General features: G+C 42.3%; 1 protein-coding gene and 1 long non-coding RNA gene across 4 annotated transcripts in view; one reads left to right on the top strand and one right to left on the bottom strand.

The window, feature by feature from the left end:
• afg2a (AAA ATPase AFG2A) overlaps positions 1-27,310 on the top strand; it is an 88,106-nt gene that overhangs the window by 21,919 nt on the left and 38,877 nt on the right. For both annotated transcript variants that reach the window (XM_088991226.1, XM_088991225.1), the window contains exons 13-16: positions 6,668-6,877; positions 8,965-9,018; positions 10,415-10,494; positions 14,609-14,735. In XM_088991226.1, coding sequence (XP_088847352.1) covers positions 6,668-6,877; positions 8,965-9,018; positions 10,415-10,494; positions 14,609-14,735 — 471 coding nt within the window. The remainder of the gene's footprint in view (positions 1-6,667; positions 6,878-8,964; positions 9,019-10,414; positions 10,495-14,608; positions 14,736-27,310) is intronic.
• On the bottom strand, positions 3,594-25,645 carry LOC148902580 (uncharacterized). 2 transcript variants are annotated; one of them, XR_016114320.1, is made up of 5 exons: positions 25,404-25,645; positions 22,715-22,777; positions 7,769-7,867; positions 6,658-6,838; positions 3,594-4,031 (listed from the first exon to the last, which is right to left on the bottom strand). It is a non-coding gene; the product is annotated as an uncharacterized LOC148902580 (long non-coding RNA). The 2 variants fall into 2 exon arrangements; XR_016114321.1 differs by lacking the exons at positions 3,594-4,031; positions 6,658-6,838 and adding an exon at positions 7,403-7,706.

Raw genomic sequence — 27,310 nt, 5'->3', positions numbered from 1 at the left:
ACTCTTCATTGAATGCCATTGAAAATGCTCGTTTGTCAGTGCGTGCTTTATGATTTATCGGCGACCATTCCGGCGTGTTGCCATTCTCTCTCCTCCCCCCAAAAAGTCAGCTGGCTCACACATGAACCGAATGAGGACAAGTGGAAGATGAAAAAAGATGGATTTCAATGAGCTTCATAATGGAATACATTTCTCCTTCATATTGAAAAATCGGGTGCCGATAAAGCACTGGTCAGACCTCTGGCAATGTTGCCTTTGTTTCCATGTTAGCGCTTTATTACAGCTTCAGCTGTTGTGAAAGCGCTATGTAAATCAGTATTGCATTGTATTTAAAAGTTTGTCTGACAAACATTTATTTCCCATAAGAAACCATTAAAATGAGAATGATCCGTTCCTATGTCCCGATAAAACATAATTTTTTACAAAATAAGACCTAAAACGAGACAAAATCCACCTTATTTAGCTAGCTGTTGAGCTAAAGAACTTTTTTTTTGCAAATCCAGGCATTTGCTAACTAGAGAGACAGATGCATGATGTTAACTGCTGCTAGCTTGACAAGAATTAGCGTACTAAATAGCTTTTTTGGCTAGCTGTTGAGCAAAACAACTTTTTTAAAGCGCTGGCCAGACCTCTTCCAGTTAACATCATGCATCTGTCCATCTAGTAGCATCTAGTATTTTGGACAGCTGCCCCCATTTCAAGCTCATATAACTCCAGGCCCATATCATCAGAATCAGAATCATCTTTATTGCCAAGTATGTAGAACACAAGGAATTTGTTTCCGGTAGAACACGCTGCACTAGTATCGTCGTAAAAAAAAAAAAAAAAACTGCTAAGTGGCACGATACAGTTCCATTTTGGCTACTGTTGAAAGAGTTCAAAGTTCTTACGCCGCATTGAATGTTTATGCAGTGCTAAAAGTCCATATTCTGTGGGACCTGGAATTGGAGTGAGAAAGTGACAAAAACCCTGGCACTGGCGTGGACACATTTTTGCACATTGTCTGGCAGTCAATGAGTTAACAATTTAGTATTAAAATGACAAGAAAGAGAATATTGTCTTGAAGGCTTAGTTGAAATTGAGATCTCATGTGGCATTCTTCCTTCTATCGTGAGGCCATCAAAGCGCCAGCTTCTCTTGTAAAGTTGACAAAACAATGGGATAAGATAATAAGCGCTTGTTGTTCTTCTTCTACTACTAAAAAATGAGTGAGCGAGGTGTGAGTCGAAAGGTCCACCTTGTAATTCCACCAACGTGACTCAAGCGCCTCGCCATTAATTGGAGCGTGAGAATGTCAACGCAAGCCTCGGGAGCAACGATGAAGCTTTCGCCGAGTAACACGTCTCGGGCGAACGCGGGCCAACACGCATGCCGGCTCTCCGTCCAGAAAACCCACGACTGTGCCATGTGGGACACACATTCTGCTGCAGCTGCGTTAGGGGAAAAGAAGATGCCTTTTCTCTGCCAGTAGATGGCAGCAGATGGAAGCTGTCCACATGATCAATTCAAGCAGAGGTTCCCAACCCCCGGTACCGGTCCGCGGTACCGGGGCTCTAGCAGCAGCTAACATCATGCATCTGTCTGTCTAGTTAGCAAGTGCATGGATTTGTAAAAAAGTTGTTTTTCTCAACAGCTAGCTAAAATGGCTATTTAGTACGCTAATTCTTGTCAAGCTAGCAGCAGCTAACATCATGCATCTGTCTGTCTAGTTAACAAGTGCATGGATTTGTAAAAAAGTTGTTTTTCTCAACAGCTAGCTAAAATGGCTCTTTAGTAAGCTAATGTTTGTCAAGCTAGCAGCAGCTAACATCATACATCTCTCTAGTTAGCAAGATCATGGATTTGTAAAAAAGTTGTTTTTCTCAACAGCTAGCTAAAATGGCTCTTTAGTAAGCTAATGTTTGTCAAGCTAGCAGCAGCTAACATCATACATCTCTCTAGTTAGCAAGATCATGGATTTGTAAAAAAGTTGTTTTTCTCAACAGCTAGCTAAAATGGCTATTTAGTACGCTAATTCTTGTCAAGCTAGCAGCAGCTAACATCATACATCTCTCTAGTTAGCAAGATCATGGATTTGTAAAAAAGTTGTTTTTCTCAACAGCTAGCTAAAATGGCTATTTAGTACGCTAATTCTTGTCAAGCTAGCAGCAGCTAACATCATACATCTCTCTAGTTAGCAAGATCATGGATTTGTAAAAAAGTTGTTTTTCTCAACAGCTAGCTAAAATGGCTATTTAGTACGCTAATTCTTGTCAAGCTAGCAGCAGCTAACATCATGCATCTGTCTGTCTAGTTAGCAAGTGCATGGATTTGTAAAAAAGTTGTTTTTCTCAACAGCTAGCTAAAATGGCTCTTTAGTAAGCTAATGTTTGTCAAGCTAGCAGCAGCTAACATCATACATCTCTCTAGTTAGCAAGATCATGGATTTGTAAAAAAAAGTTGTTTTTCTCAACAGCTAGCTAAAATGGCTATTTAGTACGCTAATTCTTGTCAAGCTAGCAGCAGCTAACATCATGCATCTGTCTGTCTAGTTAACAAGTGCATGGATTTGTAAAAAAGTTGTTTTTCTCAACAGCTAGCTAAAATGGCTCTTTAGTAAGCTAATGTTTGTCAAGCTAGCAGCAGCTAACATCATACATCTCTCTAGTTAGCAAGATCATGGATTTGTAAAAAAAAAGTTGTTTTTCTCAACAGCTAGCTAAAATGGCTATTTAGTAAGCTAATGTTTGTCAAGCTAGCAGCAGCTAACATCATACATCTCTCTAGTTAGCAAGATCATGGATTTGTAAAAAAGTTGTTTTTCTCAACAGCTAGCTAAAATGGCTATTTAGTACGCTAATTCTTGTCAAGCTAGCAGCAGCTAACATCATGCATCTGTCTGTCTAGTTAGCAAGTGCATGGATTTGTAAAAAAGTTGTTTTTCTCAACAGCTAGCTATAATGGCTCTTTAGTAAGCTAATTTTCGTCAAGCTAGTAGCAGCTAACATCATACATCTCTCTAGTTAGCAAGATCATGGATTTGTAAAAAAGTTGTTTTTCTCAACAGCTAGCTAAAATGGCTATTTAGTAAGCTAATGTTTGTCAAGCTAGCAGCAGCTAACATCATACATCTCTCTAGTTAGCAAGATCATGGATTTGTAAAAAAGTTGTTTTTCTCAACAGCTAGCTAAAATGGCTATTTAGTACGCTAATTCTTGTCAAGCTAGCAGCAGCTAACATCATACATCTCTCTAGTTAGCAAGATCATGGATTTGTAAAAAAGTTGTTTTTCTCAACAGCTAGCTAAAATGGCTATTTAGTACGCTAATTCTTGTCAAGCTAGCAGCAGCTAACATCATGCATCTGTCTGTCTAGTTAACAAGTGCATGGATTTGTAAAAAAGTTGTTTTTCTCAACAGCTAGCTAAAATGGCTCTTTAGTAAGCTAATGTTTGTCAAGCTAGCAGCAGCTAACATCATACATCTCTCTAGTTAGCAAGATCATGGATTTGTAAAAAAAAAAGTTGTTTTCTCAACAGCTAGCTAAAATGGCTATTTAGTAAGCTAATGTTTGTCAAGCTAGCAGCAGCTAACATCATACATCTCTCTAGTTAGCAAGATCATGGATTTGTAAAAAAGTTGTTTTTCTCAACAGCTAGCTAAAATGGCTATTTAGTACGCTAATTCTTGTCAAGCTAGCAGCAGCTAACATCATGCATCTGTCTGTCTAGTTAACAAGTGCATGGATTTGTAAAAAAGTTGTTTTTCTCAACAGCTAGCTAAAATCCCCGCTGTCTAAAGAAGCATTTTGGCTTCCCGGCGTATCTCTCTCTAATCCTTTCCTCCTCGACCCCCCTTTCGTTCCTGCTGTCCATAAATTGCTTGGCGTTTACAGTATGTGGCCAGACGCCATGTTTCCATGAGGTGCTTTGTTTCCCCGGAGACGGCGCCGGTGGACTGGGATGTCTTACCTCTGTCGGGGGAGGGAGTCTCACAGAGAAGGTTGGGGGTGGACTTGGAAGGATTGTCATCATTTACCCTCCCTGCCCTTACCTTCACACACACACACAAAAAGTTTATTTGCTGATATTAAACGTTTATCCCCAAACAGGAAGGCCAAAACACTCGATTGTTTCAAATTCATCTGACATTTCCCTTAAAAGAGCTTTTAGATTAAGGGCAAGCCCTTAAAGGACAACCGACATTACTTTTTTGTTTCCGAACTGACATCAGGAAAACGTTTGATCGCATCTAAAATAGCCAAAACACACAGGCTGATATTTTTAGTCAAATGCAAAACACCAATCAAAATGACTTCAAGTGTGCTGAAACTGCAAAAAATGAACCCGGAATTGGCCAGTTTCAGAAGGTCCCCCCCCCTTGTTTGTGACGTCACGCCTTGCTCTATAATCAAAACAATGGCTTCAGATTGGGAGAAGATGCTTTCATGTTACTCATCCAGTTAGGAATAGGATTCAAATAGTTCTGAAGAGGAAAGCATACATGTTTGCAATCCATTAAAGAAGTCCTTCCGTGGCATTTTGAGGCAACATTGGGGGGAGATGGATCACCAAAAAAGAGGCAGAAAATGGCGACGAAGCTCCGTGTAAGGAATTAATCAGCCCGTTTCCACAGGCTGATTAATTCCTTACACGGAGCTTTGTCACCCTCTTCTGCCTCTTTTTGGTGCTAGACTAAGTTTTCAGACCAAACAAAGTACAGCAAAATGCATTGACGTGATGGAAGGACCGCTACAATGTGTCCTTTTTTCTCGGTCAGGGGCGTTCCTTCAGTGACGTCACGTGCGGACTCGCCACCAACTCAAAAACAAGATTTCCTGAACATTCAGCGCGAGTCTTAAAAGTATAGCTCATTGCGGTGGAATCTTTGTCCTATTTGCCCAGTAGAAGTCATTTGAAGCCATTTTACAAATTATGGACACAACTTGTCCGGAGACGTCGGTTGTCCTTTAAGGATTTTTTTTAACGCTATGTTGTCACGGCTCGTTTTTGTGGAAATAATGGTTGTTGGGGTCGCTCTTGCACATTTCCTGCAATTCTGTTCCTTCGTAAGCCCCTTCCCCTCAAGCATTTATGACTTTGGCAACAGATAAGTTGCCCCCCCCCCCTGCATCTGCGAAACAGGTGTAAGATCGAAGCGTTTTGCCAGGAGCATTCTTTCATTTGTTTTCCGTCAGTAGAAACTGGTTATGGCACCACGAAAGCATGTCGATGGTTTTTGTTTTTTTTTTGAAAGGGGCCCGTTACAGACAGCCGTTCAACCTGAATGAAGGCAGATGGTGCAGGGTTATGTATACGGCAAAAGAATGCACGGGGATTTGAATGAAAACGGACAAACGTCTTGCAAGTACCCTCTCGTGCGGATTTGGCCAAGAGAGGGAATGCTTGGTAGGGGGAAATGTTGGCTTCCCGCCCTCGCTCAGGCGAGCGGCCGTTGGCTGACTCTTCCGCTGGCTCATAATTCAAGCGGGATGTTCAGTTCCTCGTGTCCTTCCAACTATTTATTTCCATGCTTCAAACGCTTTTGTCTATCCGGAACAATCTATCCAGATTCGTTTTTGTCTGAGAGGTATTCACTGAGACTGGCTTTTAATTGATGAAAAGGTTTCTTCAGCCGTCATCTGTACTTGGTTGAATTTGTCCGACGTTTCGCTTCTCATCCAAGAAGCTTCATCAGCGAACTAAAATTTTGCCGGTAGCTCTGGCCCTATATATATATATATATATATATATATATATATGGCCAGAATAATGCATTACATTTTAAGTGTCTTTCAAAGCTCTCACAGACACGTTACAGTCACAGACAAGCATAGGTACTATCATAAATAAAATATAATCACAAATACAACGCAATAAATAAAATACAATAATAAATAGAAACAAGAGAAAGAGCTACACAGAAAATGCAATTTTAAATAGGTGGGATAGGTAATAGCCAATAGATCGCCAGCTAGACAACTAGCTCTATAACTAATAGATATATAGCTAGCTAGCCGGCCAGTTAGCTAATAGATAGCTAATAGAAAGCTAATATATAGCCAATAGATCGCCAGCTAGACAACTAGCGATATAACTAATAGATAGCCAGATAGCTAGCTCGCCGACCAGTTAGCTAATAGTTAGCAAATAGAAAGCTAATAGATAGCTAATAGATAGACAGCTAGACAACTAGCTATATAACTTATAGACAGCCAGCCAGATAGCTAGCCGGCCAGTTAGCCAATAGATAGCAAATAGATAGCTACTAGATAGCCAATAGATAGCCAGCTAGACAACTAGCTATATAACTAATAGATAGCCAGCCAGATAGCTAGCCGACCAGTTAGCTTATGGATAGCAAATAGATAGCTAATAGAAAGCTAATTGATAGCCAATAGATAGCCAGATAGCTAGCTCGCCGGCCAGTTAGCTAATAGTTAGCAAATACAAAGCTAATAGATAGCCAGCTAGACAACTAGCGATATAACTAATAGATAGCCAGATAGCTAGCTCGCCGGCCAGTTAGCAAATAGATAGCTAATAGATGGCCAGCCAGATAGCTATCTAGCCGACCAAATATCAAGAGGAAGGCGAGGCGCTCAATTCTGTCCCTTGTATCTTAAGCCACATGTGTATTTTGTAGTTGTTGCTGTATAAAATGTTCCAATCTCACTAACCCTGGCGCAGGTCCGCTGGTCTGACGTGGGCGGTATGGAGGACGTGAAGCTGAAACTGAAGCAGGCCGTGGAGTGGCCCCTGAGGCACCCGGAGGCCTTCACCCGCATGGGCATCCGGCCACCAAAGGGGGTCTTGCTGTTCGGACCACCGGGTTGCTCCAAGACCATGATCGCCAAAGCCCTGGCCAACCAAAGTGGACTCAACTTCCTGGCCATCAAAGTCAGTTTGCCGCGGCAATTCCTTTTTCGCTCTGCGTGTTTGCTTAAAGTTGTTGAAAACACCGAAAATCTCTCATCTCGAATCACTTCTTTGAGTGCGCACGTGGTTTGTTATCGAGTGCAGTACTTTTGCTATTATGGGACCGCAAAAGACCCCGCCACAGGCTAGTGTTAAACCCAAGAGGACATGTAAGAAAATGGCGGTCGAGCAGAAGAAGGAGATCTTCGAGAAATACGAGCGAGGTGTGCGTTTGTGTGACTTAGCGTTCCAGTACCAGTATGCTAAGTCGACCATTGCTACGTGTGGCTAAGGGTCTTTCTGTGTTGTCTAAGCAACGGTCTCAGGCAATAGAGGAGGTTGAAAACCTTCTGTTGATTTGGATGAACGAAAAGTAGCTAGCAGGGGGCAGTGTGAGTGAGGGTTAATCGCCAAGAGGTAACTACATCAACAACCATTACAAAGGTAAATAAAATGACTTTATTATACTGTACAGTTTATTTCTTTAATTACAATCCAATAGCACATTTATTATACATAAAATAAGGTATATTTGTCTGTAAGAAAAGAATCTGTTTTAAATTAAATTATATTTTGTGTAGTTTTAAGGCTTATTTAGTAGAAAATGATGTTTTATGGGCACTTGGGAACGGATTATTCTCATTTTAATGGTTTCCTATGGGGAATTAATGTTTGGAAGACATATTTTTTTTGAAGTAATATGCCTCCACGGTCTTGGAATGTCCGTCAACGTCTCCGAGAAGAGCCTTCCCCCAACTCCGCTCCCCGATGACCTAGCGAGGGACATCTTGACATCTTGCTGCCCCGCTTCCTGTGTAAAGAGCTTCCCATGTGTGACCTTTGAACCCATGTTTGTCTATTTTCATTCATCACCTCAAGCGCTGTCATCTCAGCGCTGCCGCCGTTCATTCGCGCTATCCTGACAGAGATGGATGGGCTGAATTGGCCACTTGTTTATTGAGAAGCGCTCTCCTAAAAAAAAACATTCTTGATAAGAGTAAATTCAGAGCTGAAATCCCATCTTGGGTTTGCTTTTTTATAATAATGATAATCATACATTTAATTTCTAAGCGCCTTTCAAAACTCTCAAGGTCACTTTACAGTCACAGGATCAGTTTTTCTGTGGGTGAGCAGAGGCAGCCACCCGCCAGCATTTGCTTAACCCGGAAGTAACTCAAAAAGATAAAAAAGCTAGCTAGCTAATTGATAGCTATATAGCTAGCATGTTTCCTGACTCAAATAGCTAGGTAGCTAGCTATATAGCTAATAGATAGCAAGCTAGATAGATATGATCAGATCAGGTGAATTAAGATGATCCAATCAGGTGAATTCGGGTGATTCGATGAGGTGAACTAAGATTATCCAATCAGGTGAATTCGGATGATCTGATCAGGTGAATTCAGACCACCCGCTCGGGTAAATTCAGGTTAGCTGATCAGGTGAATTCAGGCGATTCGATCAGGTGAATTAAGACGATCCAATCAGGTGAATTTCGATGATCTGATCAGGTGACTGCAGACGGCCTGATCAAGTGAATTCAGATGATCGGATCAGGTGAATTCAGATGATGCAAATTCAGACGGTCAGAAAAGCTGTTGCGCCATGCTTGATCGTCTTCCGAATGCTGCTCACGTCAACATGTGGTGGGATTTATTTTGTTTTTTTTAACGGACTAAAGACAGTATGACCAATGGAGCCCAGATAATAAATGTACATGAAGTGAAACAGCAATCAAATGAAACCTATTGCACCTTTTTCAAAATGTAATGTTACAATTGTGAACAGGAACAAACATCCCTCATTTAACCGACATTTCCTTATGGCCCGAACGACAAGAATGGACAAAGAGTGAAGATGCGGACTATTCCATCCGCTGATTGGGTTAGCGCTAAGGTCACGCTACTACGTTTAGATTCCGATGTTAACGAGCACTTCTTAAGCCCTCGGAATGCTTTTTGGCAACTTCCATATCACGATAACAGCGCTGCAAATGTGTGTATTCGTGTCTTAAGTACAGTTTCTTAATCTATCAAAATGTTTGCTAAAATCCACCACTGTTGACTTTTCAGGGTCCTGAATTGCTGAGCAAGTACGTCGGCGAGTCTGAAAGAGCCGTGCGAGAGGTCAGTTCTCTTTTGACACATCATCAGACCTTCCAGAGAAGAAATCACATTTAGCTAGCTCTGAGCTTTTCACAGCAAGGACCAGAATACTGGTTGGTGCATGTTTTACTTCCTGAGTACATGCTTTGAAAATGTGTCTGTGTAAGTTCTCAGCCATACATGAGTGGTCCATCGATGAAACGGTTACTTTAGCCGTCAGAAGAAAGATTCAAAAGAAGCTAACAAAATTTATAACGCTACAAAAGGTAAAGGTACATTAAAAGCATTAGTCGTCTTATTGTGTTACAAGTTGTGAAAAATTGGGCAGGCAACTTTACAGAGTTGTCTGCCCTGGTGTCCCCTAGCTTTTTCTCATGAGTTTCAGACACTGGTACAGTGATACCTTGGTTTACGAACTTAATTGGTTCCCAGACAGAGTGTGTAAGGAGAAAAGTGTGTATCCCAAAAAAATATTTCCCATAGGAAACCATTAAAATGAGAATAATCTGTTCCCGGGTCTCCATAAAACATCATTTTCTACTAAATAAGCCTTAAAACTACACAAAATATACCTTATATTTTATGTATAATAAATGTGCTATGGTATTATAATTAAAGAAATAAACTGCACTGTATACTAAAGTGGTTTTATTGACCTTTGTGATGGTCGTTGATGGCTTGATGGAATGGAGTGGCCGCTTTCATCAGCATGAAACACTTGATGAGGAACGCAGCCTTCTTCTTTCAACATCTTGAGGAATGATCCCTTGTAGGTACTTTCTCTGCCATCATTTTACCTTGTTCCTCATCAATTGTGTTCTGTTTAGCTGGGTCGGTATCTTTTTGCATCAAGTGTACATATGGCTTGTGCGGGTTATTTGTGGAGCCTGATTGATGGGAATTTTAACCTTGCAGTCTACACTCTGCCTTTGATCAAAGTTGAAACCAGTCCAAATTTCCCTGTTTTCTCTCCATTTTCTCACTCTCTCTCTGTCGTCTGCCTGTCTCTTTAACGTTTAACCACCTCCCTCCCCTCACTGCTTCGTTCTCGACCAATCACGTGGCTTTAACCGACGGCTGGGGACGGGGAATAGAGGACAAAACCAAGTCGTCTGCCATTTTCTTGTTAGGAGAACGGGCTCGTTCGCAAACGACACATCACTCATTGTGGCGCTCCGTGTGTATCCCGAAAAATAGTTTGTATGCCAAGGTGAAATTTTCACAAATATAACGTTCGGAAGGTTCGGTCGCCAAGGGCTTCGTAAACCAAGGTATCACTGGCATTTATTACTTTCAATAGATGATGTCAAAGGTGATCTACACATATCATGACGCCATCTTATAATGTATTTCCTGTTTCTGTTGACTACAAGCTGACTATTTGAACATCTCTTTTCTCCCTGTGGCCACCTGGCAGGTGTTCCGGAAGGCCAGGGCCGTCGCTCCCTCCGTTGTCTTCTTTGACGAGATTGACGCACTTGCCAGCGAAAGAGGAAGGTACGATTAATCATCAGAATACATATCGTATTGTTCACGTTGTGGGCCGTGACAAACACAATGTGGCTTGGACATCCTCTTTGTCATTCAGTATGGTCAACACAGTGGATACGCCTTTATGGGATGCCGCATCTGTGGCATAGAGGACATAGGATGGTGGGGGAGGGTACTTGTGGGGGGGACAGAGGGACAGACAGTGGATGCGCACAGACGTTTCATTGTCCAACATCGCCGGCAAATGGGAGTGGAGGTAGTCCAACGACGCAGAAGGTCCCAAGATGTAGACAATTACCATTTGACCAACTTGGAGTGCAGTGCAATGACAGCAATGTAGCACCGAGAAAATGCACAAGATGGCGCACAAGCTCCATTGGAAATGGGCTGATTTGTCTGCTGGGAATTTGTGTCAACTAGTATCAAATAGTAGTCTTGATGCAACACACAACAATTCACCATGGCGTTATTTATGTGTTTTCCTTCTTATTTCGCCATCAACACGAAATTTTCAGAGCAAACAAAGTACCCAAAATGCATTGTGTGTCGCTTTCTCGGGCAGTGGCGTTCCTTTAGTGACGTGACGTCAGGAATCGTCACCAACTCGAAAACAAGACTTCCTGAATATTCAGCGTGAGTCTTAAAAGGTCAAATATAACTTGTCCGGAGGCGTCCGTTGTCCTTGCTACAAATAACAAAATAATAATATTTGCTTGGATCGCCGATTTATAAATGTAACAAAAATGTGTTATTGTTCCTAAAAATGTAGTTTAAGATAATAAACTATTTACAATCATGAAAGCCTATTTCGCAGGTGTTTAAAATTTTTAAAGATGTTTATTCAAGTATTCAATGTCTCTTGAATCATGGAAAGCGGCCCAACAGCTTCACCATAATAATAATAATACAGTAAAGTCTCGTTATATCGATATCGGATATATCGATAGTCCCGGTTATATCGATACTATTTCTATGCACGCACGGAGAAAATTACATGCAAACAGGGTCGGATATATCGATAGTCCCGGTTATATCGATATTTTTTCGGACTCCCTTGAATATCGATATAACGAGACTTTACTGTAATAATAATAATAATAATAATAATAATAATCATCATCACAATAACATTTATATTATAATTATTGGATTTGCCTTTATTTGTCTCGCAGTGGAGAAATTTACATTTCACAACAGCAAAGTTATTATAATTATAATTATCCATATCATTAATAAGCGCCTTTAATAAGCGGTTATGTTTCTCTGTGGGTTAGCAGCGGCAGCCACATGCGTTCACTCAACCCGGAAGTAACTCAAATAGATAGAAAGCTAGCTGGCTAGTAGATAGCTAGCGAGACAGCTAGTTGTGTTCAGTTCATTTTGTCTCATTGTTTGTTACAAATTAGCTAGATAGCTATATAGCTAATAGCTAGCTATCTATATAACCCAAAGTGGAAGCTAGTCTGACAGAAAATGGCCTTGTGATGCTCAGTCAACAAATTGCTGTCATACCGTATGTCACGACCGACGTACTTTGTAGCTGTATGCAAAGTACTTTGCGCAGTGGCTTGTATAATATTCAGTTCCGTGATATTAGATATTTCTATTACAACTCACCAAATAGCGACCTTAAAGCCGCAGACCGTGAAAAGAAGCTAGTCTCTTGACGTACGTATCCCTCATCCATCGAGGTTATTTATGCGCGTGCACTTCCTGCCATGTTTAATCAATAAAGTCTGCCCGGGACTTTCAAAACTGTTGACACAGGCCGACCACCTCTGTCTGACTCGTGGCGCGTGTTCATCAATTCCCCACACGGACACGTTAAAACAAAATAGATTTTCACAAAAAAAGAGAGAGAAGCGCCTGTAAATCTGTCAGCCGACCTGCCGCACGAGTCCAAACTCGTGGGATGAAGTGAGGGAGCGAAGATGGAATGTAAAGACACATTAAAAGTGATCAACATTGCACACTGCACTCCAGAAGACAATACAATAGAAATATAACAATGCAATAAAATGTATTTGTATTAAAAAAAAAAACATGCAATTATTAAGGGTGCATGTGTTGCTAAGGGTGTTTCTGTGTTGTCTAAGCAATGGTCTCAGGCAATTGAAGAGGTTGAAAAACTTCTGTTGATTTAGATGAACGGAAAGCAGCTAGCAGGGGACAGTGTGAGTGAGGGTATTATCGACAAGAAAGCGCAGCAATTTCACTCGGATATCATCAAGAGGCAACGACGTCAAATGTAAATAAAACCACTTTATTATATAGTACAGTTTATTTCATTCATTACTATACAATAGCACATTTATCATACATAAAATAAGGTATAGTTTTGTATAGTTTTAAGGCTTATTTAGTAGAGAATGATGTTTTATGGGGACCTGGGAACAGATTATTCTCATTTTAATGGTTTCCTATGGGAAATACATTTTTGGGATACACACTTTTCTCCTTACACACTCTGTCTGGGAACCAATTAAGTTTGTGAGCTGAGGTATCACTATACAGAGTGTGAATACTTTGTCCGCCTCTGAAGTGAAGTGATGGAGTAGGTTAGAAGACGAAAACAGGGATTGAAACAACACGTGTGCCCAGAAAAGACGGACGGCCATGATGGATGGATGGATGGTAGAGCAGGCAAATTCCCTGCAAGAGGAAGTGACATCCATCACCTCTAATTGCTCATATTCATCTTGTAAAAAAGCACGCGACTCCTTTGAAAGCCTTCATTTGTGCACTATTAACCGCTTCTTTCATAAGAAAAACAGGAGAAAATAAACCTGTTTCCCGCTGAAGGTGAGCCATATTGCCAATGAAGTTACCAGAACAACAAAGTTTTTATTTGGAGCGTTTGCCGCTTGATGAGTCAAATAGATCCAATGCTCCTTTTTTTATATAACTGGTATTTTTAAAGCAGTGTTTTCTTCTGAAGCACCTTATAATGTGACATGCCTTATATTTGGAAAACCCAGATATATTTAGATATTATACAGTGATACCTTGGCTTACGAACTTAATTGATTCCCAGACAGAGTGTGTAAGGCGAAAAGTGTGTATCACAAACATTAATTTCCCATAGGAAACCATTAAAATGAGAATAATCCGTTCTCAGGTCCCCATAAAACGTCATTTTCTACTTTCTTATTTTCTAAGCCTTACACAAAATAGACCTTATTTTATGTATAATAAATGCGATATGGTATTGTAATTAAAGAAATAAACTGGACTATATAATAAAGTCGTTTTATTGACCTTTGCGATGGTCGTTGATGGTTTGATGGAATGGAGTGGCCGCTTTCATCAACATTAAATACTTCTTCTTCCACCATCTTGAGGAATCCTTCCTTGTAGGTTTTGGCAGCTTTATTGTCAGAACTGGCTGCCTCATCATGACAATGACACTATGAATCCCTGTACGACGCTTAAAGTTCTCTACCCATTCATGGCTAGCCTTGAAATCATCACTGGATGACGAACTTCTAGGTTGCGTCTTGACGATATTCGAGTGAAGTTGCCGTGCTTTCTCTGCGATAACTTTACCTAGTTTCTCATCAATTGTGTTCTGTTTAGCTGGGTTGATAGCTTTTTGCCTAAAGTTTCTCAAGGAGCTCTGGCTTGTACATCTTGGAAATTGTGATATTGCCACAGCAACAGATGCAGGCAGACACACTAGAAACTGCATTAATAGCTGAGTCCCTTGCTTGTCCTTTCTCTTCAAATTGTAGAGATGGCTTGTGCGGGTGATTTGTGGAGCCTGATTGATGTGACATTTTAACCTTGCAGTCTACACTCTGCCTTTGGATTATCAAAAAATTTGAAACGAGTCCAAATGAGTTTTCTATCCATTTTCTCACTCTCTCTCTCTGTCGTCTACGTCTAAGGCTCAGCGTCATCTTTTGAAGAAAATCAAGGCTTTTGGGTGCGCCCTATACACCGGAAAATACAGTCATATCCAAATAAAATACCTGAAAAATGTCCTTCATGAGGGAAACCTGGTATTTGTACTTGGGACCGCTTCACATTGTGTTTATTTTCCCCCACTCGTACGCATCATTCCTGGCATCCTGACATTGACTCCTATTTTCCGCCATGATGTCCATCCTTCATCCCTCAGCTCTTCGGGATCGGGCGGCGTGGGCGACAGGGTCCTGGCCCAGCTCCTGACAGAGATGGACGGCATCGAGCAGCTTCGCGACGTCACCGTGTTGGCCGCCACCAACCGGCCGGACATGATTGATCAGGTAAACACACGCCGGGCTACCCTTTCGTCTGTGATTGATAAGGGCCCCCCAACCCGAAGCACTTCTTTGCCACTGTTATACGTGATTGATGAGGTTAAAGGTGCCTCTGTTCACTCTCCCTTTGCGATGCTGTCATTACTTTGTTTGCGATGGATAAATACAACACATTTTCATCAACTTTGTTTGGCTCTGAGGAGAAATTATTCACCGTTGGATTCAATTGTTCCAAAAAAAACAATCAATGAACATTTTCCGCACAATATCTCTTTCTGAAAATGTGGATATACACTGCTATGCGAAAAACCATGGAATGCTTAAAGTATTACACTCTTTACTGAAACCTATACATCTGAGTCTCAAAATGAGAAATAGATAGATAGCTTGAGAGCTAGGTAGCTTGAGAACCGGAAAGCTTAAGAGCTGGATAGCTTGAGAGCTAGATAGATAGCTAGCTTGGAAGCTAGATAGCTAGCTAGCTTTGGAGCTAAATAGCTAGGTAGCTTGAGTGCTAGATGGATGGATAGCTAGCCAGATGGATAGCTAGCTTGAGAGCTAGATGGATATATAGAGTGTTTTCCGGTGTATAAGGCGCACCCCCAATGAATTGTGTATTTTCAAACTTTTTCCATATACAGTAAAGTCTCGTTATATCGATATTCAAGGGAGTCCGAAAAAATATCGATATAACCGGGACTATCGATATATCCGACCCTGTTTGCATGTAATTTTCTCCGTGCGTGCATGGAAATAGTATCGATATAACCGGGACTATCAATATATCCGATATCGATATAACGAGACTTTACTGTATAATGCGCACTGGAGTATAAGACGCACCTTCAATGAATGACAAATGTTTTCCAAATACATCATAAGGCGCTACAGTAGAGGCTGGGGTTACGCATGACTTCTTCTATGGAGGAAGAAATGGTGTCAGTGGCTGAAGACAACAGTTCTGAGACCTTTTCTGGCTGAATATGACTTCTCATAAAAGGTGCGCCGGCGCATAAGGTCATCTTTTGAAGAACATCAATGATTTTGGGTGCGCCTCATACACCGGAAAATACGGTAATTAATTCATTCAACATACAATGTGTGGATGGACCAAGAGTTTCCACGTGAGCAGAGCACAAAGCACCATTTTACAATGTCCGGGAGGCACTTCTGTCACTCACACAGTGATTTATTTTCACCAATTGTACTGCATGCGGATGGTCAAAAACAGTGCTTCCGGCTTCCGGCTTCCGTTCCAATCAACGCCAGCTTCTTGATTTAGTGACTTGAAGATGATAAGTGGGAGTTCACCTTGTCACGGATGACCCTTCTGAGAGGGCACATCTTTACCATTCCCTATTGGTCAGCCCTTTTATCTCTCTTCCGCAAAAAGCTTTCTTTGCTTTCTTATCCGCCCATCTCTGGCCTAATGAAATTTCCTGAGTGCTGATCAAAGGACACGTCTGGGCCTTTTCAAAGGCACGCGGGAAGGCAAGTAAGTGTCACCGGTGCTTTTTAAAGACCAGACGCTGTGTCTAGTTTTTGTCTCTGGCTCTGAGACGTCAAAAAATACATTTGCACGGATGACGGGTGCAAGCAAATTGAAGCTGGAACAGCCTTCCGTAGACGTGGCGGTGTGGCGGGTGCGGTTGTTGGCCCCGCAATCTGAAGATCCCCGTTTGAATATTCTGTGTTTGCCTAGTCAGCCGTGCTACTTAGGGCCGATACTACCAGTAAGACTTTAGTTCGCTGAAGAAGCTTCTTGTCCGACACCTTCAAAGAAGTACAGATGACGGCTAAAGAAACCTTTTCATCGTTAAAAGCTGTTTGTTGACTTCAAGAGCCACAAAAGTGAAGTCAGTGACTTGTTTGGAGGTCTGTTTTACATGTTTGATAATTGCTGAAAACGGTCAAAGACTGTAGGATAGATATACTCAACTGTGGAAGGAAGCTTTAGCTGTCAATTGTTTTTCACGGTTTTCAGCGAGAAGAATTTCAAAAGGCTGGTGAAAAAAGTCTTCATTTATCACTCAGCATGTGGACCAGGCCTTTAGCTAACGTGGCGGTCATGTACATGTCCCAAGTCTTGACGTAGATATATGTTCATGGGCCAAACATGTATTTCTTTGAAGGAATTACAAACAAAGTAGCCTCTATCTCAGTTTTTACTCTTAGTCGGGAATGAGCGTTTCTAGGATTCTTAACTGAACGAAACAACCTTGAATAGCCAGCAGACAGAAGATCAATTTTGAGTGAGGATAATTGTCCTCTTACTTTGTCAATTATCACCCGATGTTCTGTCTATTGACCGAAACCTCAGTCCGATATCACGTCGGGGTCACCATTTGTTGGAGGAGATTGGCCTTTTTTCCTCCGCCTGCTCGTTAATGTCGAATGTTGAAGATTTTGGTGATCCAAATACAGGCTGGAGTCGATGAACAGTACCTTGAAAGGGTTTCTTTGCAGAATATCGGGGACACGCATGATTTACAGACAATGGATGCTTGGTCATAATCAAAGTCAAAGTCAGCTTTACTGTCAAATATGCAAATATGCATGTCATACAGCACAGATGAAATGAGTGTCCTCTCGGACCCAGCGTGCAAGGCACTTAGAATGACTTTAACAAACATAATAAACATGAAAACGCCAATTTGCCGGGAGAGGGGAGCCGCTGCGAAGTTCACGCGCCGCCATCTTGGGAAAAACAAAAATAACAAATAATATGACAACACAGAGAGTCCTTCATTCTTCTGGACTTGCTGTACCCTCTTTGTGATGACATGAAGCAGTTTTAGATAAAAGAGGAGAAGATCAAAGCATCCATTTCAGCAGTGGATGAGGTACGTCATGGTGGAACGTGCACGTCGACTACAAGCTAAATGTTGAAAGCAAACACAAAGCTGTAGCATCCATTGACGAAAGGACATTGTCCCACACAATCATAATCAATTAAATAAAAGTTGAGCACGATTTGGTGCCACAATGGAAACAACTGGAGTGGTTGACTTCATGGCCACGGCGACCTTTGACTCACGGCAGCTTGACACGCTGACGCTCACTCAAACCGAGAAACACAAGTTTCCATTTGCCAAGTCGAAGCATTGGGGGGGGGCATCTATTAGGAAGGTCAGGCCTCTTAGGCTTTTTGTCGTTGGCTCGGACAGCTGGGAAGCCCCATGCGTCCCCCCCTTCCCAGGAAGTGGTCTCCCAAGCAGCTGAGAAATCACATCACCCCCCTAACCAAGTCTTGAGTGCATCGCTCATAAACGGGCTCTCATAGTCACTTATCTTGCGGTGGAGAACTGTCAAACGTATGACAGATCTTTCTAAAATGAATGTTAACTGATCCAATGTTGAGTCATGCGGATGTGGAACGCACTGCCTTAACATCTGTGTAAGCTCTCAGTGGTACAGGAGTGGTCCATCGATGAAAAGGTTTCTTCAGCCGTCATCTGGAATTCTTTGAAGGTGCCGAATTGAAATCCCAACGCAAAAACATTCACTTTAATACCTTGATTTGTAATTCCGACCCTGAGCCAACGGACCTCCTTTTCACTAATCGCATGAGCATTCATCATTGCAAAACAATGGCCTTCACTCTCCCGCGGGGATGCTTTTCGTGATGGACAACGAGGCTCCTCCAGCCGCATGGGAATCAATGCACTTGTCTCCACTTCCTGCACCCCCTCCCCCACTCAAACAGCTGAGGCCTCCCCTCGAGCCTCTGACAGCTGACTGAATGAATGAGTGCATTGACACCCCGGTTTCCTCCATTCATCTTCATAGTCAACTCCACCTCCTTGACCCCCATCGTATCCTCCCATTTGCATTGGAATGGCCGCCCGTGCCTGTAGTGTGTCAATGTGTGTGCGTGTTCTTCCAAAGGTTAAGGTAGTGCATCGATGAAAAGGTTTCTTCAGCCGTCATCTGTACTTCTTTCAAGGTGTCGGATGTTTGGCTTCTTATCCAAGATGCTTCTTCAGCAAACTAAAGTCTTACCGGTAGTATCGGCCCTAAATATATATCCCTACTGTCCAGATGTGGCGGTGCCGGACTCTACTATGATTTGTCCCTGCTCTCAGGTTTGGGGGAGCAGAAGACTAATTCCTGCGCCTCCACTGATTGCTTCTATTGTCTTGACTGACGACTGGCCTGATTTCCCGATTTGCCATGGTATCACCTCGTCAGCATGACTAATGCTATGTTGCCTCAGCAGTCTATTGTACGAACGATCCAAATTGAACCCCACCCCACCATTACGGTTAAGGGAAGGATTTTGCTGTTTTATGAAAATCGCTTCTTTTACTCCCCTTTCAAACCATCTATTTTCTTTCGCCAAGATTTTAACCTCATTGTCGTCAAATGAGTGGTTGCTAGCTTTTAGGTGCAGCCGCAGGAATTAGTTCACTGCTCCCCCCAACCTGAGAGCAATCGAAGTAGAGTCCGGCACGCCACGTTTAGACAGTAGGGCCAAAACTACCAGTAAGACTTTCGTTTGCTGACAAAGTTTCTTGGATAAGAAGCGAAACGTCCGACACCTTGAAAGAAGCACAGATGACTGCTGAGGGAACCTTTTCATCGATTAATAAGGACAACCAAAACAAATGAAAAACACATTTAAAAAAGAGTTGACACATTAAAACACACATTGATGCAGTCAGTGAGTGCAAGGCCAAAGATTGAAAAACCGTGACCCCATTTCCAAACCATAACGGTGACCGAAACCCTAACCCTGACCATAAATGATGTCATCTGTACATGCAGCTTTATAAATCGCAAAAAGCGACTTGGATAAGGGACGGACGGACGCATTGGATAATGGATGGACGGCTTTGCGCAAGGAGCTCACCTCACACGTCTTTCCGCTTCCGACCGCGTCTACAAAGCCACCGCATTCATTGGCGGGAACCCACAAAGAAACTAAAAGATTAATTGGCAGCGCGCTCTTCCATTCAAATCAAATCCTGAAGGGTGGAAAAGGCACATGCCTGAAATTGCAGCCGATTGATTGACTATTTATTTTTGCTTTTGACGCCAAAGAACGCTGCAATGCCGCTATGCCGCTACACCGCAACGCTTCCTGGCGCCTGATTTCCAACAGATGTGAAGTAAACAACATGAAACGGCACATTTTGTTTTATCTGTCAGGAACCGAGGGAACAGGCCGTTCTCCTCGGTGTCTTTCCTGCGTTGGCCGGGGATGCCATTCGGCTGTTAGTCACACCATATATGGGACCACGCTGACGTTTTCCACTCCATGCGTGCGTCAACGGGTCGGGAAAGTTGAACCTGGGGACATTTGCCAAAAGACAAGTTAGCCATTGGCTAACCAGTGTCTGAAACTCATGACAAAAAGCCATAAAGTTGCCATTTTCACAACTTGAAACACAATAAGACGACTAATCGCAAAAAAGGGGGAGGTGGCATTAGAAACATTAGAGACAGGCAGACGACAGAGGGAGAGCGTTAGAAAATGGATAGAAAACAGTGACATTTGGACTGGTTTCAACTTTGGTAGGCAGAGTGTCGACTGCAAGGTTAAAATTCCCATCAATCAGGCTCCACAAATCACTTTGCTGCTGTGAAATGTAAATTTCTCCACTGTGAGACGAATAAAGGCATATCCAATCCTAATCCTATGTTGCCTAAGCAGTCTATTGTACTTTTTTTCTGATGAAAGAAGAGAGTCTAATGTTTCTAACGCTGCACTGGCTGTTTATGTAGTCCTAAAAGTCAATATTCCGTGACTCCTGCAGTTCAAGTGACAATGACAAAAACCCTGGCACCGGATTAGACACATTTTGGCACATGAATGAGTTAAATGGAAATCATGTTTGGGGCAAGCTTGTCGATCTCCTGGCTCCAATGGACTTTTTCCCCTTTGCTGTTCATTTTGTTGATGTGGAGCACATGGCCTCCATTGGACACGTTATGGGCTGCATCCTGCCGGGAGGTGAAAACGAGGCCTCCACAAGGTCCGCATTCATTGCAGGCAGCCTGAACATCTGCCAATATTTTTCTCCTTCTTGGCGTTGTGGACGTTGGCTAATTGCAATCACGCTCCAATTGCGCCACCGTGTAATTAGCAGTCAGCTTGGTAAATACTCCAATATTAGCTTAAGTGGCGCTTTGACCGCCTCCTTTGCATTCAAAGCTCTTGTGTGTGATTGCCGCCGTGCATGTTTGCATCCTGCCTCTTCATCTATGGCGTTTTCCACCTTATGCGACCATTCAGAGTTGGTTGCCATCACAATTGTAAACCAGCAACTGAACAACTCACCATTGAAAAACACCATCGAGGTGTGCGTTAATGCATCCCAGTACCGGTAGGCTAAATTGACCATTGCTACGTGCGGCTAAGGGTGTTTCCGTGTTGTCTAAGCAACGGTCTCAGGCAATAGAAGAACTATGAAAAACTTCTGTTGATTTGTATGAGTGAAACACAGCTAGCAGGGGACAGTGTGAGTGAGGGTATTATCGCAGAGAATGCACGGCAACTTGACTCGGATATCGTCAAGAGGCAAGCTGGATTCTCGTCATCCATTGATGATTTCAAGGCTAGCCACGGGTGCTTCGAGAACTTTAAGCGTCGTACAGGGATTCATAGTGTCATTGGTCATGGTGAGGCAGCCAGTTCTGACGAGAAAGCTGCCAAAGCTTACAAGGAATCATTCCTCAAGATGGTGGAAGAAGTATTTAATGTTGATGAAAGCGGTCACTCCTTTCCATCAAACCATCAACGACCATCACAAAGGTCAATAAAACAACTTTATTATATAGTACAGTTTATGTCTTTCATTACAATACAATATCACATTTATTATACATAAAATAAGGTCTATTTTTGTGTAGTTTTAAGGCTTATTTAGTAGAAAAATATGTTTTATGGGGACCTGGGAACGGATTATTCTAATTTGAATGTTTTTTTTATGGGAAATGAACGTTTCGCCTTTCACACACTTTCTGGGAACTAATTAAGTTGGTTAGCTGAGGTATCACTGTATACTACATATTCTTCTCCTTCTTTCGGCTTTTCCCTTCAAGGGGTCGCCACAGCGAATCAGTGTCCTCCATCTTTAGAGGTTTGATCTGCATGTTTGTTTTACATAATCAAGGGCCAATAAAATGCTGAAAATTAGTTTTCAAACAAGAAGTCAAGAATAATGACGGTTATTGTGGATTGCATACGACAATTTGGATCACTTTGATCTGGATGGGTGTGCTGGTGACATGTTTTAGCATTTTAGCGAATGACGTGGCTAAATTAACCATTGATTGTGACTTTTGTGTGTGTGTGGTTGCGTTGACGTTGCGCAACAACAGTATACGAGGGGAACAATTGCATCAGCTTGAACAATGGCTGTTTGCTAATCCAAGCAAGATGGCTTTTTTTTGTCTGTTCGGGTTTGAATGACTTGAAAAGTCATCATTTTGGACACGTGGGAGATTCTGCCCGACGGCGTCAGATTGAGGTGTTGAACGTTGAGCTTTCAGGCAGGTGTTTTGCGCCTCAGCCATTTTTGCAGTCTTGCATTCCTGGCCTAACGTGATCACATTCTCAGCCTGGGTCTTCAAGGATTAACAGGGAACAGTCTGTCCTGTTTCAAATGGCTTTGTCGATATCTTTTCAGCATTGCTACCAAAAACAAAAAGAACACAATGTCCTCGATATCGACCACCGACATCTGCGCTCTCACAGACAATTGCAAAGTCACCACGTGGTGAGGATGCAGTCAAGAAACGGTGGTGCGGCGCAGTTAACATCACAAAATAAGAGCCACAACAAAAATCTTAGTGTGTGTCTTTTTGTGTGTGTGTGTGCTTGCGAGCAGGTAATGGGATATGAGTGATCTCTGGTAAGGTGTGTGTATTTATTTGTGTCTTCATGGAGGATCCCCAGGCAAGTATCAAACCTCAAGAGCTGTATTCGGATCACTTTACATCTGTGTTCGTGTGTGTGTGAGTGTGTTTCATTGACTTACGAGATGTCGATCATACGCTGCCGCGTATTAACTTGCCTCCAGCGCAGCAGTTATTTTCCAAACCTAAGCGAATAAATGTGCAAAAAAATAAATAAATACAAATCGTAAAACAATATTTTAACTAAATTATACAGGAATGAGGACTTTGAATGTACCCATTCAGAGTCCTCACTCTGGCTGTTATTTCAGTTTCAAGTCCAATTTTTATTGCTTTGTTTTTTTTTTTTAAAGAAGTTGAAGTGGGAAATGCAGTTAGGGGGACATCGAGTGTTCAAATGCAACACTACTTCTTCTCTAAACTTATCAGAAAGGGTGGTCCTCACTCCTTATCTGGCATTACCCGGACCTCACAACAACATTGAAACAGAAGTGTGTGTGTGTGTGTGTGCGTGCGTGCGTGCGTGCGTGCGTGTGTGTGTGTGTGTGTGTGTGTGTGTGTGTGTGTGTGTGTGTGTGCGTGTGTGTGTGTGTGTGTGTGTGTGTGTGTGTGCACATGCTCATGCACGGATCGATGCATCCAGCTGGAATTGAACCTGGTACCTCTGCACTTTGAGGTCGACACGCCAACCCTTTGAATTTCAATGCCATTTTCAAATGGTATCATTGTTAGAATTCAGTATTGATTGTTGAGCCAAACCCTCACTGGAACCCTTCCAACAATGCTCACTAAAATGACATCGCCATTACCGAGACTGGTATGTGCTTTTCCTTCTTCTAGAGGTCAGTGATGTGGGGTGGGGGTAGTTCAGCCATTCCTGTTCTCCCTTACTCCCCTTTGGAGACCACATGGATCCTGCTAATTTCTGATGAGACACACCTGGATCCTGGGTAGCCTACATCAGGGGATGGTCCAGGCTCACTCACTCTCTCATCTGCCTGCCAAGACCAGATCTTTGGCCGTGTGGTTCTTTGGATTCACTACCGTCAATACATTCTTTATTTTCCTAGAAGCCACCCCTTTTATGTTATTGGCTTTGGCGTGCTGTAACAGGGACCAATTAGCTTGTTTGTTGTTTGGGACCCCACACCTCCGAAGCACACCCCATAGAACTCCCCGATGGACACGTCAAACGCCTTCTCCAAGCCCACATGTAAATTCGCTTTGCGAGTTTGCACCCTTAGCAAGGACTTCAAGGTTGCGGACACTAGACGAACGAGCTGGTCCTCTGTTCCACGCCGATTAAAACCACTCTGCTCCTTCTCAATCTGAGGCTCAACTCCTGACCCTCGAGGACCCTGACCTGGTCCACCGTTCTACGACCGAGACCAAAACCACATTCTTCCTCCTGAATCGGAGTCTCGAGTTCTCAACGGATCCTCCTCTCCAGCACCCCTGAATATACCTTACCAGGGAGGTTGAGGAGTGTGATCCCTCTCTCTCTCTCTCTCTCTCTCTCGTCCCCGTTTTTAAAAAGAGGAACTGCCCGGTCTGCCAATCCACCATTCATGAAATAAATGGCCAAAGAACTCCTCCCCCTGATGAAATTGATCATTATTGTGACATTTCCTGTCAAAGCTGTCCTTTGATGACATTTTCCGCACACCTGGAAAAGCCCCTCTCACACTGTCCGTCATGAAACTTCACACCCAAGTGCTGCAGGTGGTGTTGACGGGGGCTTACCTGTAAACAGGGTTGGACAAGGAAGAAGCCACTGTCCAGAGTTAATCCTGGCACTCTTGTCCCGCCATTTTAGTTTTTTTTAGTTTACACACAGAGAGAGTGTGAAGCCATTTTCCGTACAAGAAAATGGAGGCCGACATTTTTTTTGGTCCTCTATTCCCCGCCCCCAGTCTTCGGTTAAAGCCATGTGATTGGTCAAGAACGTAGCGGTGAGGGGAGGTCGTTTAAACATTAAAGAGACAGGCAGATGACAGAGAGAGAGTGAGAAAATGGATAGAAAACAGTGAAATTTGGACTCGTTTCAACTTTGACAGTTCAAAAGCAGGGTGTAGACTGCAAGGTTAAAATATCCCATCAATCAGTCAATCAATGTAAATTTCTCCACTGTGAGACGAATAAAGGCAAATCCAATCCAATCCAATCAGGCTCCACAAATAACCCGCACAAGTCATCTGGACATTTGATGAAAAAGCTATCAACCCAGTTAAACGGGATGAAGGGATCATTCTTCAAGATGGTGAAAGAAGAAGGCTACGTTCCTCATCAAGCTTCGAATATCTTGTTTCTATCCTTTCACGCCCCCCCCCCCCCCACCCATCCCTTTTACCAATTGCTGCCGTGGACTGCAAATGTCCCAATTGTGGGACGAATAAAGGTTTTCTGATTCTGAATTGTGTCATGCTGATGAAGTCGGCCACTCCATTCCACAAGCCATCAACGACCATCACAAAAGTCAATAAAACCACTTTATTATAAAGTACATTTTATTTCTTTAATTATAATACCATAGCACATTTATTATACATAAAATAAGGTATATTGTGTGTAGTTTTAAGGCTTATTTAGTAGAAAATGATGTTTTAATGGGACCCGAGAACGGATTATTCTCATTTTAATGGTTTCCTATGGGAAATTAATGTTTGGGGTACACAGTTTTCGCCTTACACACACTGGGAGGCAATTAAGTTCATAAGCCAAGGTATCACTGTATCTGCAAAAATGTGTGTGTGTGTGTGTGTGTGTGTGTGCGTTGTTGTAAAAGGAGGAAATGAGAGGTCTTTGTGTTACCTGGCAGACGATCCTCCGGCATGTGTCGTCTTGCTTCTTGGCAAGCCGAGACCACCGGCGTCCTTGGAATGCTCTCCATTCAGGAAATCTCATTTCTTTTCATGAAAGGTTACTCCTCCTCCTCCTCCTCCTCCTCCTCTTCTCCAAAGATGACATTTTTTTCCACTCCGAGAATGTTTATTCCAGGTTCACTTTGGAACGTTAGTAGAGCATGCTGTTCTATAAAGTGGCAACGGATTTTGAGGCAGGGGTTGTTCAATTTTTTTTTTTTTTTTGGTCTTGGAAACCCTTACAGCGTAGTTAGAAATTAAATGTATTATTATTATTATTATAAAGGTAAATAAAACGACTTTATTATAAAGTACAGTTTATTTTCTTTCATTACAATACCACAGCACATTTATTATACATAAAAGAAGGTTATTTTGTGTAGTTTTAAGGCTTATTTAGTATAAAATTATGATTTATGGGGACCTGGGAATGGATTATTCTCATTTTAATGGTTTCCTATGGGAAATTAATGTTTGGAATACACACTTTTCACCTTACACACACTTTCTGGGAACCAATTAAGTTCGTACCCCGAGGTATCACTATTTCATTTGTAGTGTTTTTTTTCTTGCCTTAAACTACCGTTATCAATTTTGCTTATATGCTACCTAGCTATCTATTAGCTATCTGGCTAGCTGGGTGGCTATCTTGCTAGCTATCTCACTAGCTATCCATTAGCTCTCTGGCTATCTAGCTAGATAGCGTGTGGCTGCCGCAGCTCACCCACAGAAAAACATCTAACATTGACTGTTAAGTGACCTTTGTTAAGTGAGTTTTGAAAGGGGCTTAAAAATGTAATGTATTATTATTATTATTATTATTATTATTATTATTATTATTATTATAATAACAGTAATTAAAGGAAGCTAAAAGACAATTTGGAATGACTTTGTAAGAATTCATGGACAAAATATAATTAACATCAGTCTGTGATTCAGATATTTTTAGGCCAGCAGAGAAGTCATTGCAGGCCTTCACGGCCCGCCATTGCTCGACGGACAGCGAGTAGGACACATATTGTAATGAGGGTGTTTGCACAGTTTCCCAGATCCAAGATCCAAAGACTTATTGTGCTAGCGCTAGTCAGCGAACGAACCGAGTGGAGAAACAACAACAAGAGCAGGAAAGAAAGACTGCGCCTCTCGTGGCCCCCTGTTGCTTCTTGGCGGAAGCTTTGCTTCATTTCCTCTTTCACGATGATGAATGGCCATGTGAAAAGGAGGGGCTGTTTATTGGAACCTGCGCCTCACTCGCATATTCACGTCTGTCTTTTAACGGAACGTGACAAACGGCACCAGATCATTTCAAGCAGTGGATTGGATTTACCCTTGTTAGTCTCGCAGCTATCTCACTAGCTATCCATTATCTGTCTGGCTTTCCACAGCAGCAAAGGTATGAAAGGAAAGAAAGAAGTAGAAAAACAAAATACAGGAGCTCCTGGAAAGTCAGCTAAAGTTAAAAGAAAACGTTATATGTACATACGTCTGTGTAAGCTCTCAGGAGTGGTCCATCAATGTCAAAGTTGGCTGACGAAGCCTCTTGGATAGGAGGCGAAATGTCCGACACCTTCAAAAAGTTCAGATGACGGCTGAAGAAACCTTCTCATCGTTATATGTGCATGTAAAAAAAAGGAAGTACAGACGCTACCCAATTCATGAACGAGATATGATGAAAGGTTTGTAAGTTGCTATATTTAGGATGGAATGGATGTGAAGGCTTATATAAGTAACTACAGGTAACATCCGACTTACGACCGAGTTGCGTTCCGACCAAGCGGCCGGAAGTCAAAATGGTCGTAAGTCGAAATCCATTCAAGATGTTGAATAGAGACTCGGGGGGGGGGGGGGGGGGTAAAT

The sequence above is a fragment of the Hippocampus bargibanti genome, linkage group LG02 (genome assembly GCF_051943395.1).
Source record: "Hippocampus bargibanti isolate YZ-2025 linkage group LG02, ASM5194339v1, whole genome shotgun sequence".
NCBI lineage: Eukaryota > Metazoa > Chordata > Actinopteri > Syngnathiformes > Syngnathidae > Hippocampus > Hippocampus bargibanti.
The sequence above is the reverse complement of the archived record's forward strand: the minus strand, read 5'-3'. Positions and strand labels throughout refer to the sequence as shown.